General features: G+C 32.6%; 2 protein-coding genes across 2 annotated transcripts; both read right to left on the reverse strand.

Moving 5' to 3' along the window:
- Positions 1–683: 683 nt before the first annotated feature.
- LOC134682150 (acanthoscurrin-2-like) lies at positions 684–4208 on the reverse strand. Its single transcript, XM_063541724.1, has 4 exons — positions 4101–4208; positions 2925–2953; positions 1716–2289; positions 684–767 (listed from the first exon to the last, which is right to left on the reverse strand). Exons 1-4 carry the CDS (start codon positions 4156–4158, stop codon positions 763–765), a joined length of 666 nt encoding a protein of 221 aa, XP_063397794.1. The 5' UTR covers positions 4159–4208; the 3' UTR covers positions 684–762.
- A 10688-nt stretch (positions 4209–14896) lies between these two features.
- LOC134728045 (acanthoscurrin-2-like) lies at positions 14897–16209 on the reverse strand. The gene is made up of 2 exons (XM_063592444.1): positions 15666–16209; positions 14897–14901 (listed from the first exon to the last, which is right to left on the reverse strand). The coding sequence occupies exons 1-2, from the start codon at positions 16207–16209 to the stop codon at positions 14897–14899; spliced, it is 549 nt and encodes a 182-aa protein (XP_063448514.1).
- Between the last annotated feature and the right edge of the window lie 2434 nt (positions 16210–18643).

An 18643-nucleotide genomic window follows, 5' to 3' on the forward strand; every position in this document is an offset into this window, starting at 1 on the left:
CATTCTGTAGGGAACGCTAGGGAATCATATAGCATACCAACAAACAAGTTCAACCCCGTCACATTATGTAAGTGTCTGTTAAAAGTAAAATATAAGTGCTTGTCTTTTATTACTGTAAATCATATCTTTATTTCGTTCATGGTTTGTACATAAAGCAATCCGTCATTTATCTCGTTTGAATGATTAAACATTTGTCATTTCGGGTTTTATTTATACTGACTATGCGGTATGTGTGATGCACATTGTTGAATACCGTACGGTGACCTGTAGTTAACTTGTATGTCAGTTAGAGTCTGGTAAAGAGTTGTCTCGTTGGCGCTCATACCACGTCTTCTATTTTTACAATTGATTTATATTCGAACTTGTGTGATAGACATATTTTATTTATATATTTATATTTTGGGTACGGAGTTCCATATATGAAGTAGTAAGTACTAAAAATGATGTTTATCAATGATAACCTTCATCCGTTGGTCTCAGGTGGATAGTTGATACATCGTTAATCACATCAGATATCATGTCTTTTATTCATACCTTCCCCTTATATCTGATATCTGCAGTTTTATTCATAACCCCCAATCACATCCTATTTGTAATGTTTTATTCATACCCCTTTTTTCCCAAAAACTTATTAAATGAAATACTGCGAGAAAAACGCTGGCTTAAGTTAGAAAATACATGTACTCCTCAATATACAAATTTAATCAATCAGTAAACATAATAAAAAATTGGTCAGTCGTCGTTTTTTCCATCTTTTTGTCTCTAATCTGCAAGGAATAAATACATGCTGATTAAATCGGGTTTTGTTGCACATTTCATTGATACGTATTGTTGAAACACAACAAAATATACAAGTATTCTTTCAATAATATTTACGCGATAAAACTGTTCGTTTATTTAGGACATGATGAAATGGTATTGCAGTTTAAAAGTCTCTTAACGTATGTTTTCTTTTCAGTCCGTGCGCGTACGTGCATAATTTTGCCAAAAACTTCATTTAATATATAACTTCGAAAGATGAAGAGGAAGTAGTCTCTCTTATATAAAACAACTGTTAACCTAAGGATAATAACTCACGTAAATGTATATAATTGCAGTTATATTTGAAAAATGTGTATTTTAAAATCATTGCGAATTCTTAGTTTAAAAAGAAAGATATATATATAATTAATAAATAATATGATTAGAAAATAGTTTGAAACGTTCTTAATAGTGAAATAGCATATGTACTAGGGGACATGACAATTGTTTTTAGTCCTTCCCCCTTTTTTTCCCCAAAATCCGTTAGTTATTTTCGTTTTCTATCAAATTCAATTATTTTTGCCCTTTTTTAATTTGTTGTATGAACATAAAAATACTAAAACAACATGAACAACTTGCTTTTGCTATTTACTATCAATTTTAATTTGCTATACACATGAGCCACTGATATATTATACGATACAGAAAAATAAAATTGAAAGTAATAGAAAACCATAAAAAAACGAATTTTTGAAAAGGAAGGATTGAAAAAAAAAATTGTCCAGCCCCAAAAGTACCTATTGCAATATATTCATCAGTATGTATCTGTTAAAACTGTTTTGTATTATTCAAAGATATGCGATTTCAGTCAAGATAACGATGAAACTTTAGTGATACCAATGCAACAGCATTTACAATAGTTTTATTTATGATATTATGAAAATTCCCATAATCAAGGCGTATTTCATACTTACAAACACTTTTCTTTCTGCCATAACTGCCAGATCCATAACCGCCACCGCCAGATCCATAACCGCCACCGCCAGATCCGTAACCACCACTGCTAGATCCATAACCACCAGAGCCATAACCGCCATCTCCGTAACCCCCCATACCACTACCTCCAATACCACCCATGCCGCCACCGTACCCTCCATAACCACCCATACCACCGCCTCCAATACCACCCATGCCACCGCCGTAACCTCCATAACCACCCATACTGCCTCCTCCATATCCACCCATACCGCCTCCTCCGTAACCACCCATGCCGCTGCCTCCATAATCTCCCATGCCACCGCCTCCATAACCTCCCATGCCACCGCCTCCATAACTTCCCATGCCACCGCCATAACCACCCATGCCACCACTTCCATAACCCATACCACCTCCGTAACCCCCTCCGCCACTGCCGTAGCTACTCCAACTACCATAAATTCCCATTCTCCATGGACTTCCTGAATTTCCCCATCCCCATCTTTGAACACATCTGTAATATGGGTACCATGGGAGTGTAATGCATCTCTTCCACGGTGGACATGCCCTAGGCTAAAATAAATAATACTTTATTTTGAACAGCGAAACCCTGAAGGTTAAAATGCAAACATGATATATGTATGACAAAAAAAATAAACAACACATGAAAAAGTGTTAAACAGGTAGAGTTATTTTTTATAAAATATATAAGTATATTTATGTAGATGATTGACCAATATAGATAAGTCCTATTTTCTTATTATTCGTTTGATACCAATTTTCGCGGGTTTCGTGGGTACCGGTGAACTACGGATTCAAATGATCAACGAATAACATATTTTGAAAAGGCTTTTTATACAGAGATTGGAAAAACCACGAAATCAAATATCCACGAATATACAAGTTTTTAGCATTCCACGAAAATTGATATCCACGAAAATAAATGAATCCACAGTATTTGTTTTAGAAATACTTTGCAATGAATTTCCAATGGAATTATTTTTTGTGTTTTAAATCAGAACGGCCAGTAGTATTCAGCATGACACTACCGATTATTTTTGTTGTATGAAAAAGTTCTCCACGAGTTTATCAGAGAATACATATTTTTTTTATCAAGTAAGTATTAAAAAAACTAATCATGCTAAACATAAAAAAATAAACGCTGAAAATAATAGGAGCCTGGAAGTTATGTATAATTTCGATCTTACCCATGAATAGCATCTAGTAGCAGTTATTTCTAAAATGAAAAATAAATGAGAATAGATAACAGCAATAGCACATATAAGACAATGCGGTACGAGAACTTTATTACATATCAAACATTAATGATCCAGCGCTAGACATATTGTTTATATACTTATCAAAGGTACTAGGATTATAATTCAATACGCCAGACGCGCTTTTCGTCTACATGAGACTCATCAGTGACGCTCTTATAAAATATTTATTAAGTTAAAAATGTCAAAAGTTGAAGAGCATTGAGGATCCAAACTTCCAAAAAGTTGTGTCAAATACGGCTAAGGTAATCTATGCCAGGGATAAGAAAATCCTTAGTTTTTCGAAGAATTAAAAGGTTTGTACGAATGACCACATTATTGATATTTATGTCAACACCGAAGTGTTGACTACTGGACTGGTGATACCCTCGAGGACGAAACGTCCACCAGCAGTGGCATCGCCCATGTACATGTAGATGCATCTTCTGTTTAAGACTGCATGTTGAACATGCTTTAAAGATGACTAATAAATGACAGACTTTTACCGACGACGAAATACATGTTCCCTAGCAAGAACTGTGTATCATGTTTACCTTTTATAAAAACGGTTTTCTGAAAAGAGGGACGAAAGATACCAAAGAGACAGTCAAACTCATAAATCTAAAAAAAAACTGACAACGCATTTTCTTAACATGGCATTTTTTTCAAGACTTCTAAAATTAAAATATACTTAATAAAAATGATTGTGCAAATGTTCATACCAAGTTCGTTATCTAATAAGCCTGGGTAAACCCATTCAATAAAAGGCTATTGTTACTTTACAAATTACGATGTAAATATATTATGTAAACATTTGAGAATCAATATGTGTTGCAGGTTCGAAATATCACGGGAATACTAGAAATAGGACAAGGCATACTATTGCTGTCCTTAATTGTACTATCTTTTAAACTCGGACATATATAAGAGAAAAAAAATCCCCTTTCAATCATTAACAGGAATAAATTTGTTTGAGAATAAACTGTGACTAGAAGCGATTTTGTAAAGAAGAAGTTTATTAAATTCGGATACAACCTGTCAAAAAAAAAGTGAAACCGAGAATACTATCATTTTTTTCCTTCAGTCGGAAATTTGAAATAAGATTAAAAGACATGATTGAAATCATACCTTGTATTGCTATTCCGAACAGGAAAATGCCGACGAACAGACAAGTGATGGGCTGCATGGTGAGCTAAAACAATGTTGAAGTATTCCTTTGCTGAAAAGTAAAGTGGGGAATTTATTAAATATTTATTTCAATAGATATACAAAATTCCTTTATTTTTGTAATATCCAACCAATGCTTTAAGCAAACACATTGACTATGGAATACAATGTATCCATCCATTACACATAACTATTACATGTACACCAATACACATACAACAATGTATCCATCCATTACACATAACTATTACATGTACACCAATACACATACAACAATGTATCCATCCATTACACATAACTATTACATGTACACCAATACACATACAACAATGTATCCATCCATTACACATAACTATTACATGCACACCAATAAACATACAATGTATCCATCCATTACACATAACTATTACATGCACACCAATAAACACACAACAACCACAACCAGTTGTCTTAAAAATCAATGCAAAAAGAAGATTTCTGTTTAACTTTTCTTTACTTATTGGTATATTATATTTAATGTTCTTTAATTGATGAACAAGACATAAACAAATCAAATACAAAAAGTATGAAAGTAAAAACATAACTGATTCACGTTTCAATAAATACAACCGTACTATAAATAGTATACCATGTAAGAAAAAAAAGGTCCAATTTCAAAACGCTATTGGTTTATGTTGCTTAAATGGTGTTGACAGTAATCTTTGAAACCGGCTATCAGATGATTTCCTAGAACGCGCATTGCATATATGTAGCGTTTTGCAATTGAACCTTTTTTTTCTTACAAAATACCTGGTTTCACTCTCAGATTTATTGGTGCTCAAATTGCTAATCTGGTAGTGTCCTATTTCGAATAGCTTTTTGTTTTCTTATTATTATTTTAGCAATGATTTTTAAATAATTTTTGAAAATAACCGTCGTTTCTTTGACCGAAACATTTATTTTGAATTTACCTCCATCAGAAAAATAAACAACATATTAAATTAAAAAGCCATTTATAAGTAATTCAATTTGTGTAAATATATGAAAATTAGAACCAGATAAAACAAATGATTTCTTAATATTATATACCGGGAATTTCAAAAAAATAAACAGATTCGAAATCAGAAGGGTAAGACGCAATTGTGTCAAACCCTTCTGATTTTTGGAATACCGTCGAGATGAATTCGACAGTCCACAAAATGTTTCAAAAGCAATTCCCAGGAAATTGGTATGTCATGAAAATAAATTTCTTTTTCATCGTCAAGCCATGCTTTTATGTCTTTTGTCTCATTTCAAAAGATACCTTTTAATTTATGTTATCCCTATTACGAATAGCTGGTAGTTTTAATCTTTATTATAAATGATTCTATATTCTAAAACTATTTGTACTTACCTTGTATCTAGATCCTTGATACGGGAATGTAATTATCAAATCTTGATCTCCTATTTATAGTACGGTTGTATGTTTTGAAACGTGAATCTGTATTGTTTTTACTTTCATACTTTTTGCATTTGATTTGTTTACGTCTTGTTCAGCAATTAAAGTACATGAAATATAATCTGCTAAAAAGTAAAGAAAAGTTAAATGATTTGTGGTAAATTCTATTACTAAAAACGCATGTAATGTACAAAAATTCTGCATCCTCTTAGTAATAAACAACAAATTTACAAATGTTTAGAATAAAAATCGACTTATTAAGCATAGAGTGATCTATCAATAAACAAAAACAATATTTTGATGCATATCAAACTACTCAACAATTTCGTGACATAACCACCTTTGCCATATTGCGGTTTTATTGGTCAATGATGTTTTACTATAAATACAAGTTGAATATTTATTATTTACAGTTCACTCCTCCCAACAAGGTAAGGCATTATATGTTTAGAAACATTTTCAAGTATATCGTTGTAAATCGGTGTTTTAAGCTAAAACTGTTATAAAAGGGCTAACAGTAGACATACGTTTTCTGCACGAACTTAAAGGTAATAAAAGCATGGTTTTCAATTATTTTAAATTTCAGTGTCTTATTAATACAATGATAACTTAAGACATCAGTTTTTGTCGATATTAAAAATTTCATTTCTATTTTTCCATGGAATTAATTTAAAAAAATGTTTTGAAGGCCGTACAATGTCCTATAATGGTATACTTTTATAAATTGTTATTAGGATGGATGTGTCTCATTGGCACTGACACCACATCTTCCTTATCATGTATATCTAGGAGAAATAAATGTTTATTAAGAAAAATAGACGGGAAGGAAGACACAAAAAAGACTATTAAAAACATGAAGACAATATCATTAAGAAGAAAACATTATCTTTAATAATCTTACGTCATTAGTAACATGCGTCCTCAATGCTCTTCAGCTTCGTACTTTATTTGGCTTTTTTTTAAACTTTTTTGGATTCGAGCGTCACTGATGAGACAAAACGCGCGTCTGGCGTATATACAAAATTTAGTCCTGGTATCTATGATGAGTTTATTGACAACAGATTAGATAAGTGATCTTGAAGGACAGAATTCAAATAACTGCACGGAACTTGCACAGTATACTGCTATATGATATCACTATCTTTAATATACAATATACATGAAATTAAACTACTTACCATTTTTAACCACAACCATACTTTAATAAGGGTTAAACAATCATTTCATTTTTGGTATCTTACATGACCATGCGCAATATTTCTATTCATTTGTTCTATTCAATTAAACAAGTTAGGGGGGAGTGGTTTCACAAACAAAGTTTGAATGCAAATATTTGAATGCAAATATAACTAATATATACTATATATGTATATACATAACTTGTATCTTTCATTTTAGCTAACCATGAAACCAATCACTTGTCTGTTCTTCGCCATTTTCCTGTTTGGAATAGCAATACAAGGTATGATTTCAATCATGTATAAGATAATATTAAGATGTCAAAACAAAACTTTATCTTTATAGTTACATTCTTGAAAAATGAAAATGATCGCATTTATTTATCGGACCACAGATGAATTATCACGTTGTGATTGGTTAAACGCCGTCATGTGTTGACCCCCTATGAGACCGTTTGGGGTTAGTAAGTTTCATATGGGGTCATGACGCGTTAATGGCGACATCATCTATTAATGTTGCTGTGTTTCATTCTTTATTTTCCAACAAAACGACGCAGAAAAAGTCCTGCGTCCGATAAATTCGTTGTACTAACTACTGACCCCCTACGGAACCATAGGGTGATAAAATTCATATGGGATTCGGCCTCCGGCCTCACCCCCTATGGATTTTTCTAACCCTCTATGGATCCGTAGAGGGTCAGTAGCGAACCATATAACTTATAATAGAAGATATCCCTGACGAGAGAGGCTTTTCTCGGAGTTAGGTATTTTGTGATTTTACTATTTACCATCCAAATTTAATCCACGTCATGTAAATAAATTTAATTTCTCTTCATTGTCTTACGTTAATGGATACCTAGAGTAAAGATACAATGCAATATTGTTGGTATGCTCAATTGGTTACATGATTGGATACTAAGGATATGTTAATAGGAAAAAAATACTATAAGCACACTTTAATTGATGGTGTTTATATATTAGCACTCCTATAATATACTTTGGATTCATTTAATTTCGTGGGTATCAGTTTTCGTGGATTAAGGAACACTAACATGTTTGTGGACAAGTCTATACAATTTGTTATTTAATTTCGTAGTTTTCCTGTTACCATTAAATTTACGAAAATTTGTGTTCCACAAAAAAAAAAATTCCACATTATTTCAATTATTCTACATATTGATTTGAGTATATTTGCATGTCTTAGTATCAATATATATACTTGCATGCTTAACATGCCTTAGGCGCTTCATGATGAAACAGTGTGTACCTATATTTTTTGGTTTATTTGTGTACAGTACAATTTGTTTCTCTCTCGTTGACGTGTACAACATCTTTTTCTTATTGTTGCGATAATGTTTACATTGGAATTGTCCGAAAAAGGGGCGGAATATACTAAAGGGACTTTCAAACTCATGGATGAAAAATAAGATAACAACTTCATGGTCAATGATGGCTGAAAAAAGAAAAGACAAAAAGACAAATAATAGTTCACAACATAGAAAACTTAAAACTAAGCAACACAAATACCACCAAAAACTGGAGGTGATCTCACTTAGGTGCTCCGGAAGGATAATCCAATCCTGCTCCACATACCGTGTTATATTTTAGGTCCATTGTCTTTTTATGTGGCATTGGTGCTATCTATCTATTAATAATTACTTATTATTTTAGGAACAACTGCAAGATGCAATTCATGGGTAAGATAGAACTTTAATATTTTCCATTTTTTAACTTATTTCTTTAGTGCTATTTTGTCTTTGCTATTTTAATTCAAAAACCTGTAATGCTAAAACAATTATTAACTGTCATTATGATAATACAACATAATTGTCATATTCCAAACTTTTCATAACACATTTTCAACATTCAACAACTTATCCTCGTTTTGAAAGTCTGTTGTCACTAAATACCACACTGGAACACAATCATTGTACACTTAATAGGAATAAATTGGAATTGTTATAGATATACACACTTTTATTAATTTCGAATATCAATCGTAATCACTCATCATATCTGTATTATTTCTATGATTAGCCTAGGGTATGTGCACCATGGAAGCAATGTATTCCAACACAATGGTACCCATATTACTACTGTGCTCAAAGGTGGGGTGGTCCTAGGAGAGGCGGAATCTGGGGAAGGCAAACCGGTGGAGTATGGGGTAACCAAGGTGGTAATTATGGAAGGAAGGGAGGTTGTAAGTATGACATATGGTTAAGATAATATTACAATAGTACACATGACACAACATAGAAAACTAAAGAATGCATTTACACAACACGAACCCCATCACAAACTAGGGTGGATATCAAAAAGTAAAATCACAAAAATACTGAACTTAGAGGAAAATCAATTTGGAAAGTCCATAATCACATGGCAAAATCAAAAAACAAAACGCATCAAAAACGAATGGACAAGAACTGTCATATTCCTGACTTGGTACAGGCATTTTCAAATGTAGAAAATGGTGGATTAAACCTGGTTCTATAGCGCTAACCCTCTCACTTTAATAACAGTCTCATCAAATTCCGTTACATTTACATGATGCGTTAAATAAACAGTCACAATCAATAAAATAGTCAAAATATGGGAACATCAGTCATCATCGTATAACAATTTAACAGGACACAAGTGCTCCTGAAGGGTAAGCAGATCCTGCTCCACATTGTGTTGTAGTCTTTTATATTTATTACCCATGGCATAGCTTTCTTTTTCGACTGATGAGTTTGAATACGCCTTTCTTAAAGAAATTTTTATAAATTATAATCAGAAATGTTTCACTCATTATAACTATATTTAAAGTGTAAGTTGTATATTTCTAGTTGTTTTTGATGTCCTTTGACTTCGTTGTCAGAATAAACAAATATAGTACTAAGAGCATCTTTTACGTTTTTAAAACAGCTTTCTGCTGATTATGAAATTGCGCAAACGGAATCACGTCAAGTTAAAATAAAATATGTTCAAATAGTATTTTGGGAAATTACACATAAAAACTCATGTAATGTATGGTTTTTGATTTTACATGATGTTATTTTTGCAGATTGATCACAAAGATGAAGGTTACAACGACTTACCTGATAATAAGAGTGTAATATGAAATAAATTTGATTTAATCAGTAAATCTATTTTGTAATTCATGCCACTATTTTTGTTTTTGTTTTACATAAGGCAATATTTTCCCACTATTTAAGAAACATGTATTTCTTGAAATTGGTTCACGATAAAAACATTCCATACCAATATGCTAGATAAAAGTTTTGAACTAGAGCTATTGTAGTGTTTAAATATGGTGTCAACCTGAACGTGTGTATTAAATACTACGACCGTGTTTTTATTTTGTGTAGTGTTCCTTCTTTCTTAGCTTAATTAGAGATAACTTGACTCAAAACAAACTTTTATTATGGCACTGGTTAAAAAGAAGTATGATAACACTATGTTTTCAATCAAAATGCAAAATATTAGCAGAGATAAGTAACGTTACTGCTAGGAGAAAACAACCTTACATAAAACCTAGCTATGAGACCAGATTTAATCCACCATTTTCTACACACGAAAATGTCTGTACCAAGTCAGGAATATGAGAGTTGTTATCCATTCGTCTGATTTGTTTGAGTGTTTGAGTGTTTGATTTTGCTAATCATACATAGGTCAACTGTAATATATGGAAACGCCATAACTTTGTTGTCTACTGTTGCGTGATGATACAAAAAATACAAGTTGCAGGTACAATTACATGTATACTAAAATTTACATTATACGATAAATTTTGCACTGACGTATTATAAGTTGGTGAGACCCTGTCATTCAATTAGCTGTACTCATCCAGAATCCATTTGATTGAGTAAAATGACGTCATTGATAGTAAAAAAAGCATGAACTTATGCAATGACATATTGTTCAGATGTTGCATAAGTTTACCTGGATCGTAACAAAATTTCCGGATTCGTTAAACACCATTTTAATTAATATAGAAAAAAAAGAAAGGCTCTAATCAAACGGCAAAACAAAAGTCAAACACATCAAATGCAGAGATAACAACTTTCATATTCCTGACTTGGTCATGTTGGTATAGAATTTGCTATACCATTTCCAGTTTGTTCTGCAGGTAATGCAGAACCTAAATAACCAAACATATGTACCTATGGAATAATTTATATATCAATTATATTTTGATAATAAAATATCTGACTACTTGATTTACCAATAAACCATTATAATCCATAATATCACCACCACACATTGCGTACGAGTTGTAAAAGGGGGACGAAAGATACCAGAGGGACAGTCAAACTCATAGATCGAAAATCAGCTGACAACGCCATGACTAAAAATTAATAGACAAATAATAGTACACAAGACAGAACATAGAAAACTAAAGACTAAGCAACAAGTACCCCATCAAATACTGGGCACATACAATACTGCTCCACATTTGGCACCCGTCGAGTTGTTCATTTTATTTCAAACCCGTAAATAGTCCAATTCGGTAGGTCACATTCGTGGTGAAAAGGTAAGTGCATTGTAGTTCAGACATTATAACCATATCCGATATCATCTGTGAAATGGTTATTCCATAACTGTCAACCAACTCGTGATGGCGTCCGAAGGAATGGTTTTGATTTCACCATTCGGAACTCCTTTGACATACACACTAGTCAATTAAAATGAAGACGAATGTGTCTGTCACGTGCAGGGTTCGAACGTACTACTTAAGAGTATATAAATGATAAAAGTGTTTTTTTTAATAACCTCAACAATGCTATCTTAATGAACCATTTTGGACAATGTCACTTAAGCATTCACGAATGTAGAAAACAAGAACAACAAATTGCAATTAGGAAACGACAGACCGAAATAATAAATTTTCAAAAGATTTGTATTACATGTTTCTATTTATTTTCGTAAAAATTAGAAATCAATTATCTAAAACTGCCATTAGTGTATGGACTCTGTCCATGGTCAATGATTGTCTTTATAATTAATTGCAATGGTTTTGGAGTATGATTTTTTCATTCAATCTATTTGTTCGTAAATCTGTTACAAAAAATTCAAACATTTCAGATAATATGCTGGACATAACAACTACTGGATTTGATGACTTTCAGCATATTTGGCAGTAGCTCAAGACGGATATGTCGAATGGTGTTCCTTGAACTTTTCTGATCTGTCTACCACCTACTTCTAATATCTGCATGGGATGACAAGTGAGGGTCATGGTTATCAACACACCACGAACCTTTTAATTAGTTTAATTTTTGTGCGTATGTTGTTTTTTTCCTCAAAAACGAGTTTTCTTTCTCTAGAATGAGAAAATCCCAAGTGTAAAAAATAAAGTCCAGCATTGGATGTTGTATTATTAAGTCTAGTGATAGAGATGAACACTTATGTCATAGGGATGTGAAGGGTCCAACATGATTGTTTTTTGGTTTAGAACTGAAGTGTCATACGGGCGACAAAAACCCTACATGTCAGGTTTTTATTAAAAAAATAGATAGAGAGATGACTGTCTTGATATATTTCAAACTTTTTTTCTCATAAAGAAGCCTTAAACGTAACTTGTAAGTTAAAGGGTGCCATTACGAGTTTGTTAACCTGAATGGGATATCGGTTTCACAGACGACAACGGATATGTTCCAGTTGCATGTTCAATCTCGTGCCCTTTTTCCCTGTGAATGTTAAAAACAGAATAAGACCGGGTTTATACTTACATGAGCAACGCGAAGAATGTCACAATGGAACCAAATCTGTTTCCAGGATCGGGGCACTATGGATCACCCAATTTATTTTAGGATTCATGTTACTTCGTTTCTTTAACAAAAAGGGCACTATACGTTTTAAATATCTAGTTTTGGGTTGGAATTCAGCTTACTTTGTGAAAATCATACAGAGTCAAGGAGAAAATATACCGACGAGGATATCACTGCCATGCTGGATGTTTTAATTGACAACATATTTGTTGAATTTGGGGCTTTAGTCTTCAAACATACTATTGGAACCCCAATGGGTACCAATTACACTCCTCTTCTACTGCAGATTTGTTTTATATTCCTATGAAGATTGATTTATCCAAGGGCTTGTACAGAAGGAGAAAAGAAATTAGCACAGTCTTTTAATTTCACCTTTCGGTATATTGATGATGTACTGTCTCTTAATAATAATATATCCAGTGATCACTATCATTTAAAATATTCAAGTGAACTTGAAATTAAAGATACTACTGACACAGATAAATCGGCTTCATATTTAGACATTTTTTCTGTAAATGACTATTGATGGTAGGTTGAATACCAGATTTTATGACAAACGCGATAATTTTAATTTTCCTATCGTCAACTTTCCATTTCTGTGTAGCACCATGTCAGCAGCCCCAGCATATGGAGAATATGTGTCTCGATTGATATGTTAGTCTAGAGCTAGTTCAAAGTACGTAAATTTTTATGAAAGAGGAATACTGCTTTCTCAAAAGTTGCTAAGACAGGGCTATAAATCAATCAAATTAAGGTCATCACTCAAGAAATATTACGATCGCCATCATGAGCTGATTGGCCATTATAAAAAAGTGTGTCCGAAATCATATCTGATTTTCTTCCTCAGTCATAATAACCTTCCATCATTATTTTTCTAATTATTATTTATAACTGTTGATGTAAATGTCCTTTGGTTTTGTGTGTCTTTGTTTACCCCATGGTTTTGATTGTTATTGTCTTACTGTTTGGCGTGGTTTTGATTGTTCTTAGCCTTTGGTTTTCTGTGTTGTGTTTTGAGTACTGCTCAAATGATTTGATTTTAGGCCGTGACATTCTATAGGAACTAATGTAGCATGCTAACTAACTAGCTCAACCCCGTCACATTCTGTTTATGCCTGTCTAAAGTAATTCAGTATTTGTCGTTTATTGCTGTTTTTCATATTTGAGTATCGTTCATCCTTTATGCATTGTCGAAGACCGTACAGTAACTTATAATTGTTAATTTCTTTTTCATTTGGTCTCTAAAAAGTGGGGCGAAAAAATACCAGAGGGACAGTCAAACTCATAAATCGAAAATAAACTGACAACGCCTGGCTAGATTTGCTGTTTATATAACTTTTATTTTTTTTTAAATTAAGGATTTTCTTATCCCAGGCGTCCTTTACCAAGTCAGGAAGATGGCCATTGTTATATTATTGTTCGTTTCTGTGTGTGTTACATTTGGACGTTGCGTCGTTTGTTTTCTCTTTTTATTTTGTGTAAATTCACATTGCGATAAGACGTGTCACGGTACTTGCCTATCCCAAATTCATGTATTTGGTTTTGATGTTATATTTGTCATTCTCGTGGGATTTTGTCTGATGCTTGGTCCGTTTCTGTGTGTGTTACATTTCAGTGTTGTGTCGTTGTTCTCCTCTTATATTTAATGCGTTTCCCTCGGTTTTAGTTTGTTACCCCGATTTTGTTTTGTCCATGGATTTATGAGTTTTGAACAGCGGTATACTACTGTTGCCTTTATAGATTACCGTAGCCGAATTTGGCACAACTTTTAGAAATTTTAGATCCTCAATGCTCTTCAATTTTGAACTTGTTTGGCGTTTTAAATATTTTGATATGAGCGTCACTGATGAGTCTTATTTTAGACGTAACGCGCGTCTGGCGTACTAAATTATAATCCTGGTACCTTCGATTACTATAAGAATTAAAAAGACAAGCTAACAAACAATAGAACACATAACACAACATAGAAAACTAAGGAAGTGGCCCTTGTCACATTGTCATTCATACTACTCTTTCTTATTTTCGCAATTGATAAATATTTTGAACATATGTGACATATATACATTTTATCTATATACATTTGATTATGGGATTTCTTTCGAAGTGTTAAGGACCAAATGGATGGTAATAATGTAGAATCTCCGTCCGTTGGTCTCAGGTGGATAGTTGTCACATTACTTGTCACATCAGATATCTTCAGTTTTATTCAGACATTCCCTTTATTACATCCGATATATTTAATTTTATTCATACCCCTCTAATCACTTTCCCATCTTTTCTTCCCAAATTTAGAAACAAATACTGTGCGAATAACGTTAGAAGTTAGAAAAGACATGTACTACTCAATATACAAATTTATTCAATAAAATATTTAAAAAATGGTCAGTCGTCGTGATTTCAATCATTTTGTCTTTAATCTGCAAGAAATAAACACAAGTTGATTAAATCATAATTTTATATTTCAAAGATATTTTATTTAATATCATTTGGAATAAGATTTTACGTGATAAAACTGTTCGTTCGTTTAAGAAAGAGGAAACATAAGATGAATTGGGTATTCCCTGTTAAGTCTCTTAACTCATGTTTTCTTTTTTAGTCCTCGAACATTCGTGAATAATTTTGTCAATATTTCATTAAATATTAAACTTAGAAAGGACAAATTTTAACCTAAGTGTGTTTTGATGAAATCGTTGCGAAATATTTGTTTGAAAAATAGATATATTTCTATTATATCTAATGAATAACGTATTAAAAAATAGTTTCAAACGTTCTTCAATAAGTGCAATAGCATAATGTAAGTACTAGGGGATAGGACAATTGTTCTTTTAGTTATCTACCCTTTATTTTCAAAACCAATTGTTGCTTTTTGTTTTCTATCAATTTCAATTATTTTCTCGCTTTTCTGTGTTGTATACACATAAATATACTCAACCAACTTGCATTTTTTTTTGTTTACAAATAATTACAAATTGCTATACACAGTGGTCACTGACATATTAAAATAATACAGAAAAATGCAAAAATAAAAGAAAATACCCCCCTTTTGACTTTAATCTCCTGTAGAACAGAATCATCAGCATTGATCAGTTTAAACTGCTTGGAATAATTCAGAGTTATTCGATTTACAAATATTAACTAATTGAAAAAAGATATTCATAATCGAGGCGTATTTCATACTTACAAACACTTTTCTTTCTGCTATAGCTGCCAGGTCCATAACCGCCACCACCACCACCACCACCGCCATAACCACCATATCCATAACCGCCACCGCCATATCCACCAGATCCATAACCGCCACCGCCATATCCACCAGATCCATAACCGCCAGAGCCATAGCCACCATCTCCGTAATCACCCATACCGCCACCTCCAATTCCACCCATGCCGCCTCCATGACCACCCATGTCACCTCCGTAACTACCCATTCCGCCACTTCCGTAACCACCCATACTGCCGCCTCCGTAACCACTCATGCCGCTGCCGTAACCTCCATATCCACCCATATCACCACTTCCATAACCACCCATACCACCTCCGTAACCGCCTCCGCCACTACCATAGCTACTCCAACTACCATATATTCCCATTCTCCATGGACTTCCTGAATTTCCCCATCCCCATCTTTGAACACATCTGTAATATGGGTACCATGGTAATTGTATGCATCTCTTCCAAGGTGGACATCTCCTAGGCTTTAACAATAAAAGACATTTAATGAGCATAGTCTTACCTTAGTAAGACAGAGCTTAGTTTATCAAATACTTTGTAACTTTATTACCATTAATATATACAGGATTATACATTGCAATACAAAGAACTATCAAATAGAATTCTGAATTCAACTTTCCAACTCTTCACTTCAGTCCAGTTTTATATTGTTTTATGTATTACTCCAAATTTTGAAATTGTTATAGCTTTTAATGCATTCCTACTATGTTTTTTCGATATTATCTGAAGTACTTTGTGTTAATATTATATAGAGATAAGCTATAACTTGTGTAAAAAAAATTGAGTATGGAATTAAAATAAGAGATAAAAGAGTAAACAACAGCCGAAGAAGAAACACTTGTTGTTGTGTCGTCCCATTATAAATAAAACCAATACTTTAACAAAACTACAATAAAAAGATAAATGATTCAAATAATAGAACTTTGGCAAATAGATATAAGATCTGTCTTACCCAAGAATAACATCTAGTAGCAGTAGTTTCTAAAATAAAAAAAAAATATGTTTAAATCACATAAACAAGACAATGTTTAACAAGTATTCGGAATCATGTTTCTGGCAATGCGTATACACTGTAATTAATAAATGCATAGGCTACAACTTCAACACAATAATCGAGAGTCATTTTAAAAAGGGGTCCGAACCGAGGATAGACAGTGGGCTTCCAACTACACATGTATGTTCCTATTTAAATGCATAGATCGTCATCCACCTTTGACCTGTCATTGATTACTGTCAATGACCGAATGTTTCACTGACTGTTGATGTTATATCAACAATTCAAGTTTTACCGACAACGAAACACTATTCTCTAGGGTACCGAGGTTTCCTATAAAACAACGTGAAATTTTGTAGTTTGCACATTTGTTAAATTAATGTATTTGTGCTACTTAGTAATTCTTTATTGTCTATTTAAAGTGAAAAAGTTAATCATGAACTACTGGAACCTGACAAATGAAGGTAAATCAAAATGTGAAAATCTTAGAAACGGTATGCACTAAAGGTCACAATAAATCGCACAAGTAATATAACTTCTCTTATAAAAAACGTCTTTCAAAAAAAAAATCACATTTATGTATTTCTATGTAATTTGTTGAATAGACCAACGCTTAAAGTAATCTAAAAATTCCAAATAAACAGGAGAACTATCCAATAACAAGAGTAGTAAGCTAAGGTTTGGTTTTGTCGAAGACCTTACCCCATTGAGTCTAAGCAAAAAATGCAAGGTAGACCTTATTCGGATACTTAACCTCTCCTCTCGAAAATAAATGAAGAACGCTATCAACTGTCTTTCATTCACAATGATACAATTGTCTTAAAATTTGCGTTGACAAGGGATTTGTATTGTAAGACAAATAAAATAACTAGATATCTGATGTGTACAAACAATTACCAAACAATTGTTTCGATATCGCAAGTGGCAAGTATTTGTAACCAGCTAATGGCGAGTAGCGAGAATTCTCGCTGCGTGAAAGAAAACGATAAATCGTTTTTAGTACACAAGTCCCTGCTTAGACATGAATGAAATCGTACCTTGTATTGCAATTCCAATTAGGAAAACACAGATGAAGAGACAAGTCATAGGCTGCATGGTTGTCTAAAACGAAAATTCAAATTATTCATAATTAGGCTTAGTACTAAAATTAGCTCGGTATAGAAAATAATTACTTATTTAGGTAGCTTCTCAGTGCTATATGTTTAGTTTTGTTGGTTGAACTAATTAAAAAAAATTCACACACAAACTGTTTTATTATTAATTCCAAGGAAAGACAAAATATTTAATAGTTGTAAGGACATTATAAAATCATGAAAATAGAGTTAAATGTCTTATTCATATGTTCATTTTGAAAAGTTAAATAATGACAATATCACACTTCGAGGAAACCTCAGACGGAAACTCGCTAATCAATTGGCAAAATTAAAGCTCAGACGCTTTGTTTTTATCCGCTCCCTAAAATTGCTTATAATAAGCCCAATGTGTGATGATTTTTTTTTAACTATATTTGTAATGGTTATTATATATTTTTTTACAAAATTTACATAAAACGACAATTTTAAAAACAGAAGTTTCAACTAATGATGCCACACTCTCATTTAAAGGTAAAGACAGTGTTTGCCATCAATCTGTTTTTTAAAAATCACACAGTTCCTTCGTTTATTTGTTAAGCAAATTTTGGTCCTACGAGAAATCGTTAAAATGTATACATTATCAATTGATTTACCATAGACAGTATGTGTAAAGTGATATTCAAAAAGCGGTAGCAATCTTAAAATAATCCGAAATGTTCCAAATTTACCGTGTGTTGTTTTCATATCTAAAGCATTGATTTGTCAGGAAAATAAAAATTATTTTTTTTGCATTTTTTGAGATTTCAAAAAGCACTTTTTTTCCAAAAAAAATTGAAAAATCAATATTTCTACCCATTAGTT

The sequence above is a fragment of the Mytilus trossulus genome, chromosome 8 (assembly GCF_036588685.1).
Source record: "Mytilus trossulus isolate FHL-02 chromosome 8, PNRI_Mtr1.1.1.hap1, whole genome shotgun sequence".
Classification (NCBI taxonomy): domain Eukaryota; kingdom Metazoa; phylum Mollusca; class Bivalvia; order Mytilida; family Mytilidae; genus Mytilus; species Mytilus trossulus.